The 19,203-nt window shown below is 28.7% G+C and overlaps 1 protein-coding gene across 2 annotated transcripts in view; it reads left to right on the top strand.

The window, feature by feature from the left end:
* Positions 1–943: 943 nt before the first annotated feature.
* The window catches only part of LOC119662109 (AF4/FMR2 family member lilli), a 199,839-nt gene continuing 181,579 nt past the window's right edge, over positions 944–19,203 (top strand). For both annotated transcript variants that reach the window (XM_038071660.1, XM_038071661.1), the window contains exon 1: positions 944–1,312. In XM_038071660.1, the coding sequence (XP_037927588.1) occupies positions 1,284–1,312 (29 nt within the window). In that variant the 5' untranslated portion in view covers positions 944–1,283. The remainder of the gene's footprint in view (positions 1,313–19,203) is intronic.

The raw sequence follows: 19,203 nt of genomic DNA, 5'->3' as shown, positions 1-19,203 counted from the left end.
TGAGAACTCCTTGAAGAGTACACAGCACAAATCAAAAAGGTGCATAGGTGCATTGGTGCATTGTTGCATTGTTGCTGTGCAGCAAATGCGTTGGGTGCTCATGCTGAAAATCAACAAAAATCAACAAAAACCAACAAAAATCAACAAAAACCAACAAAAATATATATTAATTATTTGAATTTTATGAAGTTTACAAACAAACAAAAAAAAAAATACAAAAAGTAAAGTAATTAAAGTAACAACTAAACTAATAAATAATTTACTTAAATAAATAAGAATATATGCATGTATAATATATAAAAAAAAAAAATTTTTTTTAATAAGTAGAAATTTAATAGTAGTAACCAAAAACCTCATAACCTTTATATATAAAAAATAATTAAAAAATTATAATAAAATAAAATTAGTAATACAAAAACCAACAAACACTTTATTGAAGCCAATCAACTTGGTTGCCTCGTATTTTTAATAATATATATACGTAAATTACATATACATATACCTACCTATATGATACACTACTGCATATTATGTAGTAACATTTATTCTAAAATATGTAATTAGAAAAAAAGTATACTTAAGCAAATTATAGTTTAAAACATACACAGAGTGTACATCACTGCATAATTCCAAATAATCTAAATAACTTGAATTGAAACAGACATTAGATTTTTTTACAAACGAATCTGGTGAAAACTAAATGTCTAAACTATTTAACCTTATAATATATATTAAAGTATACGAGTAAAAAAAATATTTAATACATAAAAAAAGAAGAAAAAAAAAAATAAAATATAAAAAAAAACAAAAAAAAAATAATAATACATAAAGAAGAAAAATAAGAAAATTAATTAATAAAAATCATTAGATTTAGATAAAATTAAAAACGAAAAATACTCAGCAATTGCTGCAAATTAATATTACAACAAAAAATTTCCAAAATTTTGCAATATCACAAAAAAAAAAAAAAACCAATTTAATACATGAGATCTACAATTCAAAAAATCAAATCACTACTAAAAGCAATCAGCACCTGTTAAATATATACATATATATATGTCTATATATGTATATGAATATATATGTATATTATTCTACAATAAACATCAATCAAAACTATTGTATAAACAACAGCAGCAACAACAACAACAACAACAAAAATTATAATTAACAAACAACAAGCAACAATAAAATAACTTCAACATTATAAAAGACCACCACAGCATGTCTGAAAGCATTCAGCCTACAGTCCTAGGAAATAGAACATACTAAACTCCAATGAAATGGATATGAAAAAGATATCAAAACCACGGTAAGAATACTAATCTAATATAAAGTTTTTAATAAAATAAATCATTAAAAATAATTGTATATAAGAACTGCGATATTAGTTTATTGGATGATATATCTTATGATAAGATCTTATGATATGATATATATCTAATCTGTTGATATACTATGTAATTTATTACTTGTTAAATGTTTCAAAAAAAAAAAATCCAAACACTTCTTAGATGTATATTGGGCTTAGATGTTTAAACCCAATATATGTTATCCATACATGGTTTATAGTCTGATTGTTCTCATATAAAGATAGTTGGAAACAATTTATTAGATTATTAGATATTATATGATAATGTATTATGTGATTTAATGCTTGTGTTAGTACATACAGTTGGACGGGAGGTTAGAAGACGTTACTGGAATAAATCTTCAAACACTACTTATGTAGGCATTTGACTCTATTTTATTCTATTTTATCAATGATTGGTTTATAGTTAGCCATATTAACATCATAAAAGTTAGTTGGAAACAATTTGTTAGATTAATATCTAATAATTATCTAATAAAAACTCAATTTCTGATATTGTTAATTTAATTGACAAATATAATAAATGAGAAGAAGGGAGAAAGAAAGAGAATATATTTAAAATATATTCAATAAAAACCTATAGGTTAGGTTAAATTATACCGGCGATCCCTAGGGGATCCATTAAGGCCTATTGGCCCATTATGTTACCATAAATAGAGGAATACAAACCTAATGAGATGATAAATATGTTCGTACATATAACTCTGATCGACTGTTAGGGCCATGTTATGCAGAGTGTCTCGGGCACGACAAAATTCGCTCTTTCGGGCTATGCCGAAAATGCATGTTATGCAGAGTGTCACATGAGTATTGCCAATTTTGCATTTTTACTACGTCTTGGTTGTGCCTAAATTTAAAAGGTAATTTAAATATGCTCACTTTCAATTTGCCACCAAATATAACTAGCAAGAAAAAACTCATAGAGGCTGTAATTTATAATTACATTATCTTACAATAATTGTTAACAGTACTTACGCCTTTCTTTAAAACTGGAAAGTGTGATTATTATATTATTAGCGATTTATAAAAAAAGGCTGTGTTGCTTACTGCCATTTTTTCTCCAAAACGTATTAGAATTGTAGTAATTTGTCCTAAAAGGCGCAAATTTTGAAATTTATTACTAAACAACACGGTTTTGCATTAGTGCCGGGGCACGAATACGCCGGCTCTCATTTTAATAAATTGATGTTATAGATTAAATTTAAGTATTTTCTACCGAGGTAAGGGCTTAATATTTTTGGCAGATTTTTTATCCGTGAATCTAATAAATTATTTCAATAATTCACTATAATAGACTATCTCTCATTATCTAATATTATATATATTAGAGTAGGCTTGTCTTTCTTTTGTATCTAAATTATGTATATATTTCTAACTCGTAAATCTAGTTGATAAATTATTTAGTGTTTGTTATGTGATGGATTGTCTTTGATAAACTGAAATTACGATTTCCAATAGAAATAAAGTATATAAACTTCGCTTGATCAAAATTGAAAACTTGGCTTAAAGTAAATCTAGTTTATATATAATTCAACTGATATACCTATTCCTCTATCCATGACATAAACTGGCACGTACAGTGTAATTCGGCTAGTGTCCAGTTTTTATTTTTCTCGTAAAATACGTTATTATTTAATTTGCAGTTAACTTAAATCACTTATGGTATCTCTTATTCGCATAAGAGCAATTGCACTAATATTATTAGATCATACGTCTGTTGAGATATAATAACACTGACTAATTTAATGACTATACAAACATAATTAGGCAACGTTAGGTGTAAACTGTTCTTTATAATCGTTTTGTATGTATGAAAATATATGTTTCCTTATTTGTTAATTAAGAGTTAATAAGAGTTACTTACCTCATCAAAAAAGTTTGAATTTAGAAGCTATATTTATCATTTCAATTCACCCCGTTTTTTATACATTTTATTTTTGTTTTTAAAAATAATTTCAATAAATAGTTTACTCATAGTAAGACTATCAAGTAGTCTCAACATTCATATACAAATCTTTTAACACATATAGTAAAATTATGGAAAGGGAAAAACATTTGTAAATTAAAAAATAATACTAGAATTGTAGGAACAAAAAGTAAATATAAATTCAATAAGAAATACTACATATATACTGTAATCCCCTCTATAACGCGGTACTCTTATAACACGTTTTCATATTACGCGATTTCAATCCCTCGTATAACACGGGCATTCCCACATATAATGCGGGGATTTGTGCAGTTCATAATTGACTTCCCGTACTTTTGCACGTGTGTATACGGGAATACTCCCTAATACGCCTATAACGCGGAACCAATAAGATAAATCTGTTAATAAAAATGTTGGTATGTAGGTATTATAGCAACTTTTTCATTATACATAGAAACATGAATTACCTAATATCTGTACTATTAGTTTAAGTTGGTTAACTATAAGTTGTCAAACATAAATTAGCGATATTCCTTAGCAATGTTCGTTACACATATAGTGGATATAGAAGTAATTCTATTGATATATTCATATTGATTAGGGACTTTGTACTTTTTCCAGAATATCCCATATCTATCATCATTAGATTGAATATAACAAAGTGTTATATTCGTTTCTTGGGATTGTGCATATAGAGGTTCACATATTATAAAGTTTGTACACGTAGATAATCCAGTATCGTCTGTTTCTGTTTTTTTCCATGCCCTTATTTTTTACTAGGAGTTTTCGACAAAAAATTGTTATTGTATGATTAAAACTTACTCATAATCACTCATATCTAATTCCAAATAGCTATTTTGAATAGTGTTTTATCATGACTGGCCTAATTCTACTTTCTTTTCATATTGAGTTATAGTTTGTTTTATTTTCAAATTGTACCTAAAAGTTTTCAATATCCGTTTTATTAATCAAAGAGGTTTAAAATATTTTTATATATATTGTATATTAGATAATGAAGCACTTGTTATTGCTCTTTGAGAATGTTATCACCATGATAAAATAATTAAAACTCTAATATATAAAGTGTAAAATTTTTTTGTTTTTACATCAAATACATGTATGAAAGTAGCTATGCGGGTTTTATATATAATGGTTTTCGATTCGATTTTCCTCACGTGGCCTCAACACAATACTTCATCCAATGTGTTAGCATATGGAATATTTAATATATAACAAAACATAAAATCCAAAAAAAAAAAAAATAAGTATGTATAACAAAGCAAAAAAGAAAGTTGTGGAAATGATATGACCTTAAACCAAGCGGAAATTGCTTAAAGTGAAATTTATAACTTATGTCATAAATATTAAAAAATCTAATAAAATTTTTATAACCCGAATGACATAAAACATTTTCCCAAGGAAGAATGTTCTTTCAAAAATAATTGAAATAACTAAAAACTGTTCAATATAAAGTGAATTATTTAAAAGTTAAATTAATATAGTAAAATCATCTCAAAAGAAAAAATAATCGTAAAAGATTGTAATATATTTCATTAATAATATATATGAATATTTTTGACTGTTCTTTGTTATATATAAATATATCAGAGACAGAGCTCTAAAATTATTCACTAAAGTTAATACGCTACTTAACCCTGCCCTAACAATCCTCAAGTCCACTTCTGGACTCTCAGGAAGATATGCTGATTTAAAGTCCGTCATCAACTAAAAAACAAATAAATTATATGATTTCAAAACCTAGTGTGGGGTAGAGATAAGCCCCCCAGCCATTATAGAGTAAAAGTGCGTAATAGCACTAACTCAAGAAAAAGAATCAAGAAGAAGAACATATAAAAATTTTAATCTTTAAACTTAATATTATTCTCTATCTGTAAGGATTTTGTCACAACTGACAAACACCCTAAACTCTATAGAAATTGAGGAATCTCAGTTTTTCGAAACGTAGATTTCGGAAAAATTGACTTGCGGTTGATTACGCATCTTGATTTTTGATTCAGATACAAAGTTGTTAAATTTCATGTTAGATTTTATTAAATTGAATAAATACTTTTATAATCACTTGAATAGTTAATATTATTTTATTACATATGCTCTCTACTTTTTAATCACACATATAAACTTGAACAGGTCCTTGCTTTCTAGAAATAGAGTGCTAAAATTATTACTAAAATAAAAGTTAAGATAATGGAATTGTGATAAATATAGTACGACGGTTAATTTTTGCACAGAATTACATACATATTCTCAGCTATAGTTTTACCTTGAATGATTGGGTGTTTATAACGTCTGCTGCTGGAATAGAATATCTTGATTATTTTATTATCAATGGTTAAAAACAGCTGAAACAATGTATATTCAGAAACCAGTAAAAATAGTTTAAATTTATTTGTTTTATCCGATAAGACCCCAACTATAAAAAATCTATAATATCCATAAAATGATTTTACAATTAGTTTAAGCTTTAAATCAATTTTAAGTTATTAAATATTTTGTTACTTGATGCCAGATGTCCCTACTAGGCGTTTACTTGGTCCAAGAAAAAAATTTAAATATTATAAAATTAAAGAGAGATGAACGATTAATAATAATTAATAACTTATTCAAATTGCTTAAATTATGTAGCAATTTTTATTAGCTATGGCTAATTAAATATATATTAATTAGCACTTTTTTGTCCATTGTTGTGCTTCAGAAACTCATTTAACTTGCCTCCCTTCCGAATAGTGAAACCTCGACAAAGTTTTTCTGAACACATGTGTTTTCAGATAAGCTTTACGGCGTATTTGATCATTGAGGGGCCTATTAACCCATTAAGTACCAGGCAATTTCAGAGTTGAATCTGTACGGTGAAATTTCTATAGTAAAAAGTAAAATAATACAAGTTTAAGTAAATGTGAATAGTTAAATATTTATTTGAAAGATTACTTCTCACTTCATTTTTACCTAGAGAGTATAAAATATTCTTTGAATATTAAAAAATATTCAAAACTAGCAATTTGGTGCACCACACAGTGGTCCGAAATGGTTTAAAATTGCTATTCTAACGAATGACAAAACTCCGACAACATGTTGAGCGGCATTTGGTTGTAGTTGTTAACGAATGGCCTTCTTAAAACCTTGTTTATACGTTATAGGTCACGTTTGTTCCTGTGTTTTCAACAAAGTTTTGCATAATTTCGACCACTGAGTTCCTTGCAAAGCCTATTTAGAGTGCTTCTCCAGCGATTGGTAAAACTTCGAATAAAAGTATTAAACGGTTCTTGTTTGCAAATGCCGACTAATAATCGTTTTTTTGCGGAGTGGCGTCGATTTATTTCCTTTTTGAGAGAAGAGCTATGAGAAAAGAGCTTCCTTTTTGAGAATCTTGGCAGTTTCAGAGCCTTCCTCTAATGAGCATTTTAAGATGTGCTGAAGGTTCAAGGTGTTTTAACGTACAATGGGCCGATAGGCTTGATTTGATTAGTACACAAATCTTTTTGACATATTGTGAATATAAATTCCATACTATTGTATCAAAATTTGCGGTTTGGGATTGTATTAATAACCAAAATGTGTGCACAAACGAAATATTAATACAACAGCTTAACTCGTTTAGTGGATGAGAACACCATCATGTGTTTCGTTATAACACATTACATAAAAGGAGTTTAATGCATTGGTCCAAACAGAGTTTGAAACTCGTTCAGATAGACATATTTCTTAACTTTTAAAAGTATGTTTTATGAAATAATTTTAAGTATTCCTTTGATGATAAATTTATTTTTATATATATTTTATAATAGCTGTAACTTTAAGATATTTGTTAAGTTCATTAAAAATAATTTCTCATATCTGTCAAATTTTCATTTAAGTCAAAGTACTTGCACTGATATTATGTACTCCTCACCGCAAACAATAAATTAACTAATTATGTGGAAAGAAGCTATATATTTTACTCTTTACCAGAATACTCAAAAAAAAAAAAGTTGCTTAGAGCTGACACTTTCATTTCAGTACTCATATGTAATCATGTGTGAAGCAATGTAAAATATGCACTGTAGAATATTTCTCTTACAAAATTCACTAAACTTTCTGACATATGCTATATAATATATTACGTTCATGTTTATGCGAACAATATTGTGACATTATTCAATCAATAGAAAAGCAGCATCTCAACATATCTTGCATATTTATACATACCCTACAATGTTTGTGTGCTTCGTAGGCAGCCATATATCTCGAAAGCACATCAGTCACACAGTTAGAAGTGCAGCAGTAGTCGAGTCACTTTAGTTGGCTGGTATTCCATTAGGTTAGACCACTAACAAAATAGCGCATGTAGAGGCAGTGAAGCTGCTGAAACAGTAGGAATTATAGGAACACTAATAAAAATATAAAAAAAAACTTGAAGTACGAGAAGTTCGGTATAACAGTCATAAAGGCAGTTAACTACTCAAAGGGCAAAATCATTCAGTTGTAACTTGTGTATGTACGAGTATATACTTATATTCATAATACATCTTTTTCTATTTTATTTAAGTGAAAAATTCATTACTTTTATAGTGTACCAAAGACACATTTAACACTCACATAATATTACATAAAATTTATAACGTCCCTGTATGTTGTAAACAAATGTGCTTTTAGTGTCCTTATCAACACTTAGCCAATGCCGTTCGCTTACTCTTACATACATATATATATACTCGTATATGTATGTAATACCACCTAGAGTGTAACCCTGTTTCACACTTAAATGTTCTACTTTACTAGCGTTCTGTAAATTTATATTCACCTCCCTTTGCTATGTTCTATCTCCGACCAATGTAACCTATGCCACCATGTCAAACAAAACTCACACCTTTCTTATAAACAAGCGTAGTTATAAATAATTAACTGTTGCTCACTTTACGTCGTTGTTACTGGCAAAGCAAAGTGTGGTAGAATAGGTGTGCTCGTCTGGTCGCCTGTTACCCTGTTACTCTGTTACTCTGTTAGCCTGTTTGCTTCTACATCTCCTAGCCCGTATCTTTTACTTGCTTTCTTTCTGCTTGTCCGCCGCTGATGAACTAACATTCACTAGTTGTTAAGTGGTTTGAGAAAACTATAAGTCGTTCGCTTACTCGCTAGCCGTTTGGGCCTTGCCGTTCGGTACTTTGTCTCAACGTACATGTGCACTACTCTATTCTAATATTTGTTGGTTAAGCTCTGTACGTTATATTAAGGATATGCTCCACTCAAGCGTACTAAAGTGTCCTTACTTTTATTTTTGTTCGTATTAGCTTTTGGCTTCTTCAAACTGTTTTTTCACAATATATAATAGTAACTACAAAACAATATAAAAAACAAAAACGTTTAAAAGCAGGAAAAAAAATTAAAAACAAAAAAATTAAAAAATATATGTGAATTTGTCAAGTTCTTCTTGGATTGAGGTTTGTGTCCTGCCGCAGTTAGTTTGTAGATACACTAAGTAGTCAGCCTGTAAATAAAAACCACTCATATGGTGACAATTTTAAACAGTCTGTTTACAAAAGATATATCAAAAGTTTATTTAGGACATTTCCTTTGTTTTTTTTTTTATTGCTTGTGTATTGTTTTTTATTTCTCACTTGGAACACATAATAAGAAAGTGTATTAAATTTCATGTAATGTGATCGAAAAGTTCCCCATGAAGTACTTCTAACTAACAGAAAATACTATTATTAAACTTTATATTGTACTCATAACGTTTGCTAAATTTGTGTTAGACTGGTTGGAGTAGATCTGTGGATATATACTTGACCTTACCTGATTTGTTAGAACTATTGAGCCGCGAATTTATACAGTTTGTTCCGTTTCAAAGTGCTTTAACTTTAGTAAGTGATTTCGTAGTGTGAGAAATAAAAAGAATCTCATGAGTGGGAGTAAAGTCCATATTCATTACTCAATAAAGAAAGTTGAAGGATTGCTTACATAAATAAGATCAAATGATCTCATTTTTAATACTTACTAATATACGACTATTTGAGGCGTGAAGAAACTTTACCACTTTACTTTTAACATGCAGTTATATAAATCACTATATCTCTAAAAATATTCATCTAAATATTTTAAGTCCTTTACCAGGTAAGAAGATTTTATGATGCTTGAAATTTGATTTGTTTTCTCCGAAAATTTTTGATAGTTTCTGCAGTTAAATTTTGACAAGCTTTTTTTTTAGATTATATTTCGTATCTCAAAATCATATTATTTTACGACTACTTTTTGTTAAATATTTTTTATTCCATCATGTAGTATTTTTCTTAAAGTAACTACAGTTTTTTTTCCACAAAAACGCATAAATCTATTTATTATAACTCATATCATCTATCATATCATCATATCATCATTATTATTAAAAGAAGCAATAGTTTGATTCAAATGATCAACGATTACAAGAAAATAGTGGTTTATAAAAGCATAACTAAAATAAAATTTTTATACATTATAATACATTACTAGATTTTTTCTACATTGAGTTTCTGCAATCACTACTTCATTGACCGTTGGGAGCTAGATCCAGAGAGTACGATGATTGGAGAAACAGTCCAAAATGCACTTCGCTTAGTTTTAACATTGTTACAATCGCTTTGTGATTATGACAATACATCATTTTTTTTTTGATTGTTATGCCTTTCTACCTAAAGAAAGATACAATAAATAAAGTACCGTTCACATTCGCCGATTGTTAATTGAATGATTATGTTTAAACTCAGCAAATCATCTATTAATAGTGAATATCGATAGATCCGACACTGCAGTATACTGTTTTAGTTGCTGCTGGATTTGCATAGCATTTTTCTCTTATTAAAAAGCAATGCTATATCAAAAGACTATATTCGGATTTTTCTAATGAAAAATACAAAAATATCGTCATTAAACCCATTTGTAATTTATGAAGTAAATGTCAAGTTGTCCTGATATTTTTATATATACCGTTTGAAGAATCTTATGCTCTATATATGCTTATGATGCTTTGTATGCTATTCTGTGTGAATAAATAGAATAGCTGCAATTTTTTCGATATCATATAGATTTACCGATATTGGCGTGTAGAATAAATCTATAATTCATTCTACGTACTTATTGATAATATGACTTAATATGTATGTTCGTGTTAACTGTATACTTATTAGTATATTCATTTTTTATTTTGTTTTCTTTTTAATAGTGGTACCATCTATATTTCATGTTACGAACCTATTGAGTGACGTAATATGTATCTTTGCGATAGCTGTGTATTTATAAGTATACTTTCTTGTGTTCTGTTTTATAAAACAATTTGTGCAACGATTTCCGTTTGCATTTAGAAACAGATCTTTTGGCTATATTTTATTAAAATACTTATTTCTAGAATGTTAATGAATAGTATCAACTGTTTTTGCCTACATATTCTCATGTTAATACAAAGAACTGAAGTTAAAATATCTTGTGTTGAATAATAGACCAGCTTGCATTGGAGTATATAAAGAAGTTGAAAATGTATACCTAAAGTAACTAATCTGCTATACTGCGAAAACTGTAGTAGTATAATTAAGTAGTGCTACCGATTTAAGTCGCGCTATGCAAAATATTTGTTCATCTGAAGCTATTAAAATGCTATTAAATGTCAATTATATTATATATTCACCACATGTGCTTGATTTCCTACATTCTTCTCGTAAACATTACCCAACGTTCCTAAGGTTTTTCATTAAGTAATTTTTTTTTCCAATTTTTTGAATACAATGTGCATTGGTAGCACTGCAATGAAAGTCCTTTATGTGTCCTTCTTACCAATTTTAAATTTATTAGTTCTCTTTGTAACGTTTATACTTTTTGTTTTGTTTGCTTTCTCCTTATACTTGCTGATTATTTATTTATTTCTCATATCATTTTTCATTTACATTCAAGTGTACAGGCAAAGCGCGCCATATTGTTTAAATTTTAATTTTCAAAAAATTCAAATTTTAACGTTGTCCTCTAAACTTTGCCACCAGCTCTCTAACTGTTCCTCCATAGTATGTGCTAGTTACAGACACAATGCAATTGCAAACGTAAGCCCAGCACCACCGTACTGTCAATCCAGCAATCTTCTTACCAAGTAACCCATTATCGACCAAAGTTGCAACCACAGTCGAACGTGCATCGTTGGTTGTTTGTTTAATATTTTATATTGTTTACACCTGAACTGAAGTCACCTCTTCCCTGCACCGCCCTTACCTTTTATACTTCATATCCATATTCAGTTTTTTGTCGAAAGAACGAACTACACTTAATGTACTAATTTGTAGACTTCCCTACATACATGAGTACAGATACGACCAACTATATAAACATTTCCCACATATGCAGAAGCAATAATAATGCTTGCAACAATAAAAAAAATCTGCAGCTACAACGATTAAAAATAAATTTATAATTTTTTCTGTACTGCTGCAACTCTTTTTGCTCGGTTTTATTGTGCAATTTTCTTGACTAAACATTTACGGGTCTTATGCGAGCTTTTGGATCTGTGTACTTGCGAAACTAATTACTTTAAACTTGTTGCAGCTACAAAAACATTGACTGACGGGTATAATCTGTCTATAAATATTAAAGTTTTATTGTGCTTAATTTTGCGCTTAAAGTTGTGCGCTTTATGTGGTCCGATTCACAACAGTCCGGCATAAGATAGATGTATGTAAATAACTGATTTTCTTAAGTGTAAGTTGCAATAATTCATGTATGCAAAACTCTAGTATTTACTATAGTTATCAATTCTCTTACTCATGTAGTTAGAATCTATACAATCATCTAAGTCGATGAACTATAGGTTAGGTTAGATTAGATTGTCGTGGCTGCGGATATACCAGCGCAAATCTCAATATCTAGTTTTAAGGCTTTCTACTCAAGGAGGTGTATGATAAGTTCCATTTTGTGTGAAGTAAATGCTTTACGATGAAAAAATTTCATTGCAAACCTTAATAATGCAAAAATTAAAATTACTTTTAACGTATTTTTTTTATCGTCCAACTGACTTCAAATGTTTGCAAGAATAAAGAACAACAAATTAGGTGCTGTGATTATATTTATTTAAAAAATAACATTCCAAAGCAAATTTAATTCGAATTAGATAAGATACTACTCGGCGTTGTCATAAGTCATAGTCAAAAAGTGAATGACTGCAATGATTAAAGTGAATAATTGTAGTCGTACCAGTTTAGTCCATGAAAACCTTATAAAGGTAACAAAAATATCGTATATAAAACAGATCTATCAAGCAAATAATATGAAAGGAATTACAAAAACTTATACATTGGGATTGGGATTGGGATAAGTCGTGATAGTGTGAAATGGGATTGTTAATATGTAAGAATTGATTAAGAATCGGTGGCCACTTTAATGGTATATTCCCAAAAGGAACTTCAACAACAGGTCTTAAATGATCGTCGGTATTAGAAATATGATTGGAATTGTTAATATGTAAGAATGGATTAAGAATCGGTGGGATTCTAATTGGTCAACGTGGGTCAAGACAGAAAGACCTAGCCACTTTAATGTTATATTCCCAAAAGAAACTTCAACAACAGGTTTTAAATGATCGTCGGTATTAGAGATATGATAGTCTACTAAAATTTCAAGACTGTTAAAGTAAAAGGTAGGCTACGTAATTTTTTTATTAAAGTACATTAAAATTTATGTCGGGCTTCTGATAATGTATTTTTGAGGTACCATCTCAGAAACATTATGTAGATTTACATATGTATGAGAAAGTTTTAGGTGCTAAATTTAAATTTTTTAATATTTCTCATTTAAGAATAACAATAGTTAGGCTGTGGAATGTATTGAAAGAAGGTTTTCATATTCACAAGAAAGCTACGGGTGTTTCAGTTGCTGAGTTTGTATCAAAAGCGCAATAATTTATATATTTCTTGGATTCTGTTAGAATTGATACATGATTGTCGATGAAAGATTGAGTTGATTTATTGCGTTTATAACAAAAACGCAAGTGTGAATGAAAATTGAGAACAATCAATTATATATGAAGGTGTTAAACGCAAGAGTATTGAAAATCCAACTTTCTCTGTTCGATAGTGGCAATATTCTAAGGCGCCGTGTACCTTAAAGTACCTCAGTTGTCATTACTACAATTTACAAGGTGCCTTTTGAATTGACTGTAAATACTAGATCTGGTTCTTAGTGTGTTGACCTATGAAGAGATTGTATTGTTGAAGACGACTGTTGAAAAGACATCTCTCCTTGTACACCCGTACATTTTGTGTTTTTTAAGATGATTTCTACTAATCTAATTAGCAGATTACAAATAAAAAAGAACTATTTTATCTTTAGATTTTATTTAAATGCGTTGAATAAAAAGAAATAAGAGCAGAACATAAAATTAATATGATTTTAATTAAATTTACAAATAATTTTTTTTGCCCTTGAAAACATGAAACTTTTATATAAACTGACTGATTTGCACAGTTTACACTTTTTATGTGTTAACTAGAGCCTTATTATGGTATAATAAAAAAGTAACCACAAAGGTTAGTAAGCCAGAACAAAAATATGGGCAAAACCCCAATTGTGTACGGAAATAACACTTATTTGTGTGTAAGTTGGTGCTGTTAGTGAGTTACTTTCAACTAAAATTACCAAACTCTTTTATGGTCTCAAAGTGCTTACTTTTTTTTATTATACTAATGAATATTTAAAATATTACAGAAGGTAGTGAAGTATTTAAGTTAGGCACGGGCACATTTTATGGGTATAAATTTACGCTCTTAAAAGCGAAAGATATATATCCGCATTTGGATACAGTTACGGTATGTAAAAGATACATACGTTAATACGTTATACGTATGTATGCATGCTTGTAGGCGATTTGTTTAAGCTTGAATTTATTGATCGTTTTATATATATGTACTAACATATGCATATGTATAAAATAGGTATAAAACATTATATATATGTGTAAATAAGCAAAGAGGTAAATGTCATATTAACACCTTTATTATTGTGACAGAAAAATGGAAAAGCTAAAGAAAAATACAAAAAAAAAGCAAAATTAATAGTAACAACAAATATGACATGAAAACCTCAAGCGTAATTACAACAACAATATTAAACAGCAATAGTAACAGTAACAGCAATAGCAACAGATAACAGCAACAGCAGCAACAACAAAAACAACAACAACAACAACAACAAAATAACAGCAACAGCAGCTTTAAACTGTAAAAGACATTGTGTAAATGTTGTCACAAGAACGCTTTAGTATGCTTGATATACTAACTAAAAACTCATATCTGGTATGTATCTAAACGTTGAACATTTATGTATTTATGTACTACAGTTGTTAAAATTGTTGGAGAAACATAAAATGTAAAAAAAGTATAAATATACTTTTATGACGGTGCCGGTGCCGGTGCCTGTGCCTGTATCTTTTAGTTGTTAAACCATCAAACTATCGTAATAAGACTGAAATCAAGAGTCAAAGGTCGCTACTTACAAAAATAAACTGCATTAGTCCTGGACATAATGTAAAATCAATTTATGTAGCGTGAAGTGTAAACTGCTGCCAAAATATTTTTTTTTTGTTTGAAACAAGATTTTTTTAATATACATATACATGTTGTATATGTGTATTTATGGACAATATATTATAATAACAAATAAAAAAAAATGTTATTTTAAATGTTAAAAATTACAGAATATTCTTTGACTAAATGTTTTTAATAGCATACAAAGTGCTTAAAATTAAATTCAAAAAAATTTATATAAATAATTTAAATTATACTGAATATGTTAAGATAAACTTAAAATTTAAAACTTTTTTTTTTTGTGATTTAGCGGAGTCGCTAATATATTAATATACGGTATACGACTAAAATGCCCTCCTTTTCGATGAGACTTATTACCTACGGAATCGCTTTTGCATAACTACGGGGACGGTCTATTTGATGTTGGCACTTTAAACTATGCTATTTGATTTGCGTCCAGACCTCCACATTTAATTGATTGTTCTCAATTAATTACCATTGTGTGAATTTTCATCCACACTTTGGTTCATAGCAACGGTATTTTTAGTATTTCATCAGTAATTTGTTTTAAATTTATATTCTTAATTAAGCGTATTGCATGGAATGGCATAAGAAAGTCTAAGGTCTTGAAAATGATGTTTAATTGATTGTTTTAATCCACACGTTACTTCACAGCAAGGATATTTTTAACGATATATCAGTAGTCCTTCACTTTTTTGATGGATTGTTTTCTCAAAATCACAAGCACTGCCATTTCACCCGTATCATTTTAAATTACATTACGCATAGTAAGGTCTGTAGGTCTATTAAAAACGTTAAAAAAAAACTGTAAATTTATTTGTATATTTTGGTGTGTTGATGTGTTTTAACTGCAATTAAATATCCACTAGTTTATTGCATTTATACATTTGGATTGTTTTGTTTTTCACACTTTCTACTTACCGAGTAAAAAGTTGCTTATTTGCATTTGGTTTTTCCTCCGTGCCGAAATGCAACAATAATATTCGTTTTACTACTCTTATATTGCCGATTATAACAATTACCGAAAGCAACAATAATGCAGAAGTAGTAATAACAACAAAAAAGACTACAAAAAAAGTTTTCCAAAAAACCAGCTAACAGCTTCAAAAGCAACAAATAAATAAATTTAACAACGAAAAAAAAATTACATTTCATATCGGTCCATTTCATATTAAAATGAATCTCAGGGAGAATAAAAAAGGAAACTAAAAGTAAAGAGCATAAAACGACTGTAAATGTTAAATGTGAGACAGTGAGTAAGAGAGAAAACAGCAGAAAGAGCGACCAAAATAATAATCATAGTAATAAAATAAAAAGGCCGCCACAACAACACTTTACTGCCTTACTACAGCATCAAGTTTCCTAAGCTCCAATACAAATCGTTCGCTCAAGTGTACTATTTGTGCTTAACGGTTTGCAATTCTACTCCATATGTTTGTGTGTACGTGGCTTATTTTGTGGGTGATGTGGGTGGTTGGCGGCATATTTAAGGGTGTGCGTTTGCTTGTGTGCGTGTATAAATGGTTCATAAACTTGCCATAGTTCTTGGCTGTTGCTGTTGCTTTTGCTGGTGTTGTTATTGTAATGCTTCAGGACTTGCACAAGTGTGTGTTAACAGTGATTTTTGTTCAATGCTTTCAAATAACTTATACGTTCTGTACTACAAGAATTGTCAAGTGTGGGCAATACTTATTTACTTCAAGAGCCATTTTTTCTGCTTAATTTAAAGTTTACAGGTTAAGCATCTTGAAGAGTTTAGCTTTTATATCATTTTCTTCACTTTCTTCAGTTTCTGCAAATAATACGTAAAGAAAGTAGTAAATTTAAAAATGTTATTGATATATATTTTTTATTTTCTGTAAATTTTTAAATATTTTTACTTGAAATAACATATAATAAAATTAAATAAACACGGGAGGAATTAAAAAAAATGAAAAAATTGATTTATATCGAAATCAAATCATTTGACATTTGACTATAACTAACAGCCAAGCTTATACCAAAAAAGTTTATAACAATCAACAATTCAAAAACAATCAAAAATGTAAGCAATCAGCACTAAAACTGGAGAAAGTTCTCTCTGATATCACCAAATACAGATAAAATAAGTATCAAAGGCAAACAAATGCACAATTTCCTAAAAAGCAGTTATAAAAACAAGCCGAAGTGCAAGCTAACAGCACTAGAAAAGTTGACAGAATCAAAAACTGCCTCAAAACCAAGTCAAAGTGCTAGATAACAGCATAAAACATTTTGACGAAATTAAAATTATTATTTTATTATATTATTATAACATTATAATTTGAAAAACATTTTTGTATTTGACCACATATTATGCCGACATATTATTCTTTGTGTTAAAATATTTAGAAGAGTACAATTACAATTTAGAATTTACACACAAATATAATTATAAATATAAATTTTATACATATATAAATTTTTTTAATTTTAATTTTTTTATTATAAATACAATGAAAGGTTTATGTTTCTTCTGTGAATTTAATTATTGTTTCCTTTACTACTTATTTCCAACTGACGTTTAATGTTTTGCCGCGCCGCTACTGCTTAGCCAATGTATGCTAATATCTACATATGTAAAGTGTATCTATTTAAGTTAGTTTCATTTCGAAGTGTACTACTAAGCAAACCCCGTCCTAATTCCTTTGCATGACTTTTCCAACCAACCCTTCATCAAATGTTTATTTTTTTTTTATTACAATTTTTTTTCATTTTATTTTTTGATAAGTAGATACACAATTTTTTAACGTTTCCCCCTTTCAGCTCTCAATGCTACATTCAAAAGGTCAATTACTTTTCTGATGTACTCTAAAGCGCCTTTAGTACGTAGCGGTGAAATTATTATTATGTGCGGTTAAGCGTTTTTTTTTTCTTTTGTTATTATTATTATTATTATTTTTTTTATTTTTATTTTTTTTTTTATTTTTTTTTTGTATTTTTTTTTGAAAATGTTGTTTGGAATGTAGTTGAGGTCGTTGATTTTCCTTTTGCCTCCGCGCTTTGTTGTAATTAAAAATATAAATGCATGTGTGCACACTTTTTTCCATGTAAACAGAGTTAAGTGTTAAAAAGTGTTCAACTAAAATAATTGTTAATAAAATAATTCATTAGACAATTATTTAATTAAATTGTTTTTGTATTACAAAACATTAATTGTTGATAACATTTGCGGCCGTTGTCATGATAAAATGTTGTAAAGCTTTCAACAAATTATTATGCGCATAATAAAGGGCAACAGACGATATTTTACTTAACAAGGCTACTGAACAAGGTATGGAAAAGGGTACGGAAAAGGGTACTGAACAAATTTTATGTTGAAAAACGAATTTTGTTTGCATTGCGTAAAGTTTGTAGTTCATCTGTAAAAAGAAACATTTATGTTAAACTCCAAACAATAAATGTCAACGCCATATATGCAATATCTTCCAGTCAAGAATCAGCTAGAACAATGACTTACTCAATATTACCACATGTGAACCTATAAGAAACGAGTTCACAAGAGAAAAATTTGATAACGAATGAGCGACAACTTTCGAACAATACGAAGATGTTTTCTTTAATGAAACACCCAAGAATCTCGTAGATCCAGCTGCTATCACTCTTTTTGGATATAATCTTTTCATATAAAATGTTGGATTTTCAGATTATGTGGAGATTCGACATAGAAGTTTTGACAAATCAGTTTGAAAATACATTGTTTCCGTCTAATGATCTTATGAAGAGCAGTGATGATACAATAATGAAAACAAAGGAAACAAATATAATTTCTTTTTTATATCATGTCAATTTTTTCTGATATCGGTATTGATTAGTAGGTTAAATTAGAAGAGTGAGAGAAATTCTAAATTTCCTTTTTTTCTTAATACAATTCTTAATCCAATTCTAAATTTCCTTTTTTTCTTAATACAATTCTGTCCAATTGTTTTACTAAAAACAGTGATTTATCAGAAATATAACAATGAAAAACAAATATAACTTCGTTTTTATATTATTTCTATATAGTCTGATCTAGGATAGAGCAAAATGTTAAGTTAGATTAGTAAGAGTCATTCTAAATTTCATTTGTTTCTTTAGTTAGAGTCAGGAATTAGTACAAAATATGTACAATGGTCGCAGTGCACCACCCCGTTGGAAACCCTTGGAGTCTGCTTAGTTATAATTCGAATTTTAAATTTAACCGCTGTTTTGTTTAAAGAGTCCTCTTCTTTTACAATAACTTTTTTTATAAAATTGAACTAATTTTTTTATATCTTTGGCAGTGCTTAATAACTATACATTTCTTAATAGAACTTTTTGTAACTATTTAAATTGCTTATAGTTAAGGTTGGGGGGTG

The sequence above is a fragment of the Teleopsis dalmanni genome, chromosome X (genome assembly GCF_002237135.1).
Source record: "Teleopsis dalmanni isolate 2A chromosome X, ASM223713v2, whole genome shotgun sequence".
NCBI lineage: Eukaryota > Metazoa > Arthropoda > Insecta > Diptera > Diopsidae > Teleopsis > Teleopsis dalmanni.
This window is presented reverse-complemented; position numbering and strand designations above follow the sequence as displayed.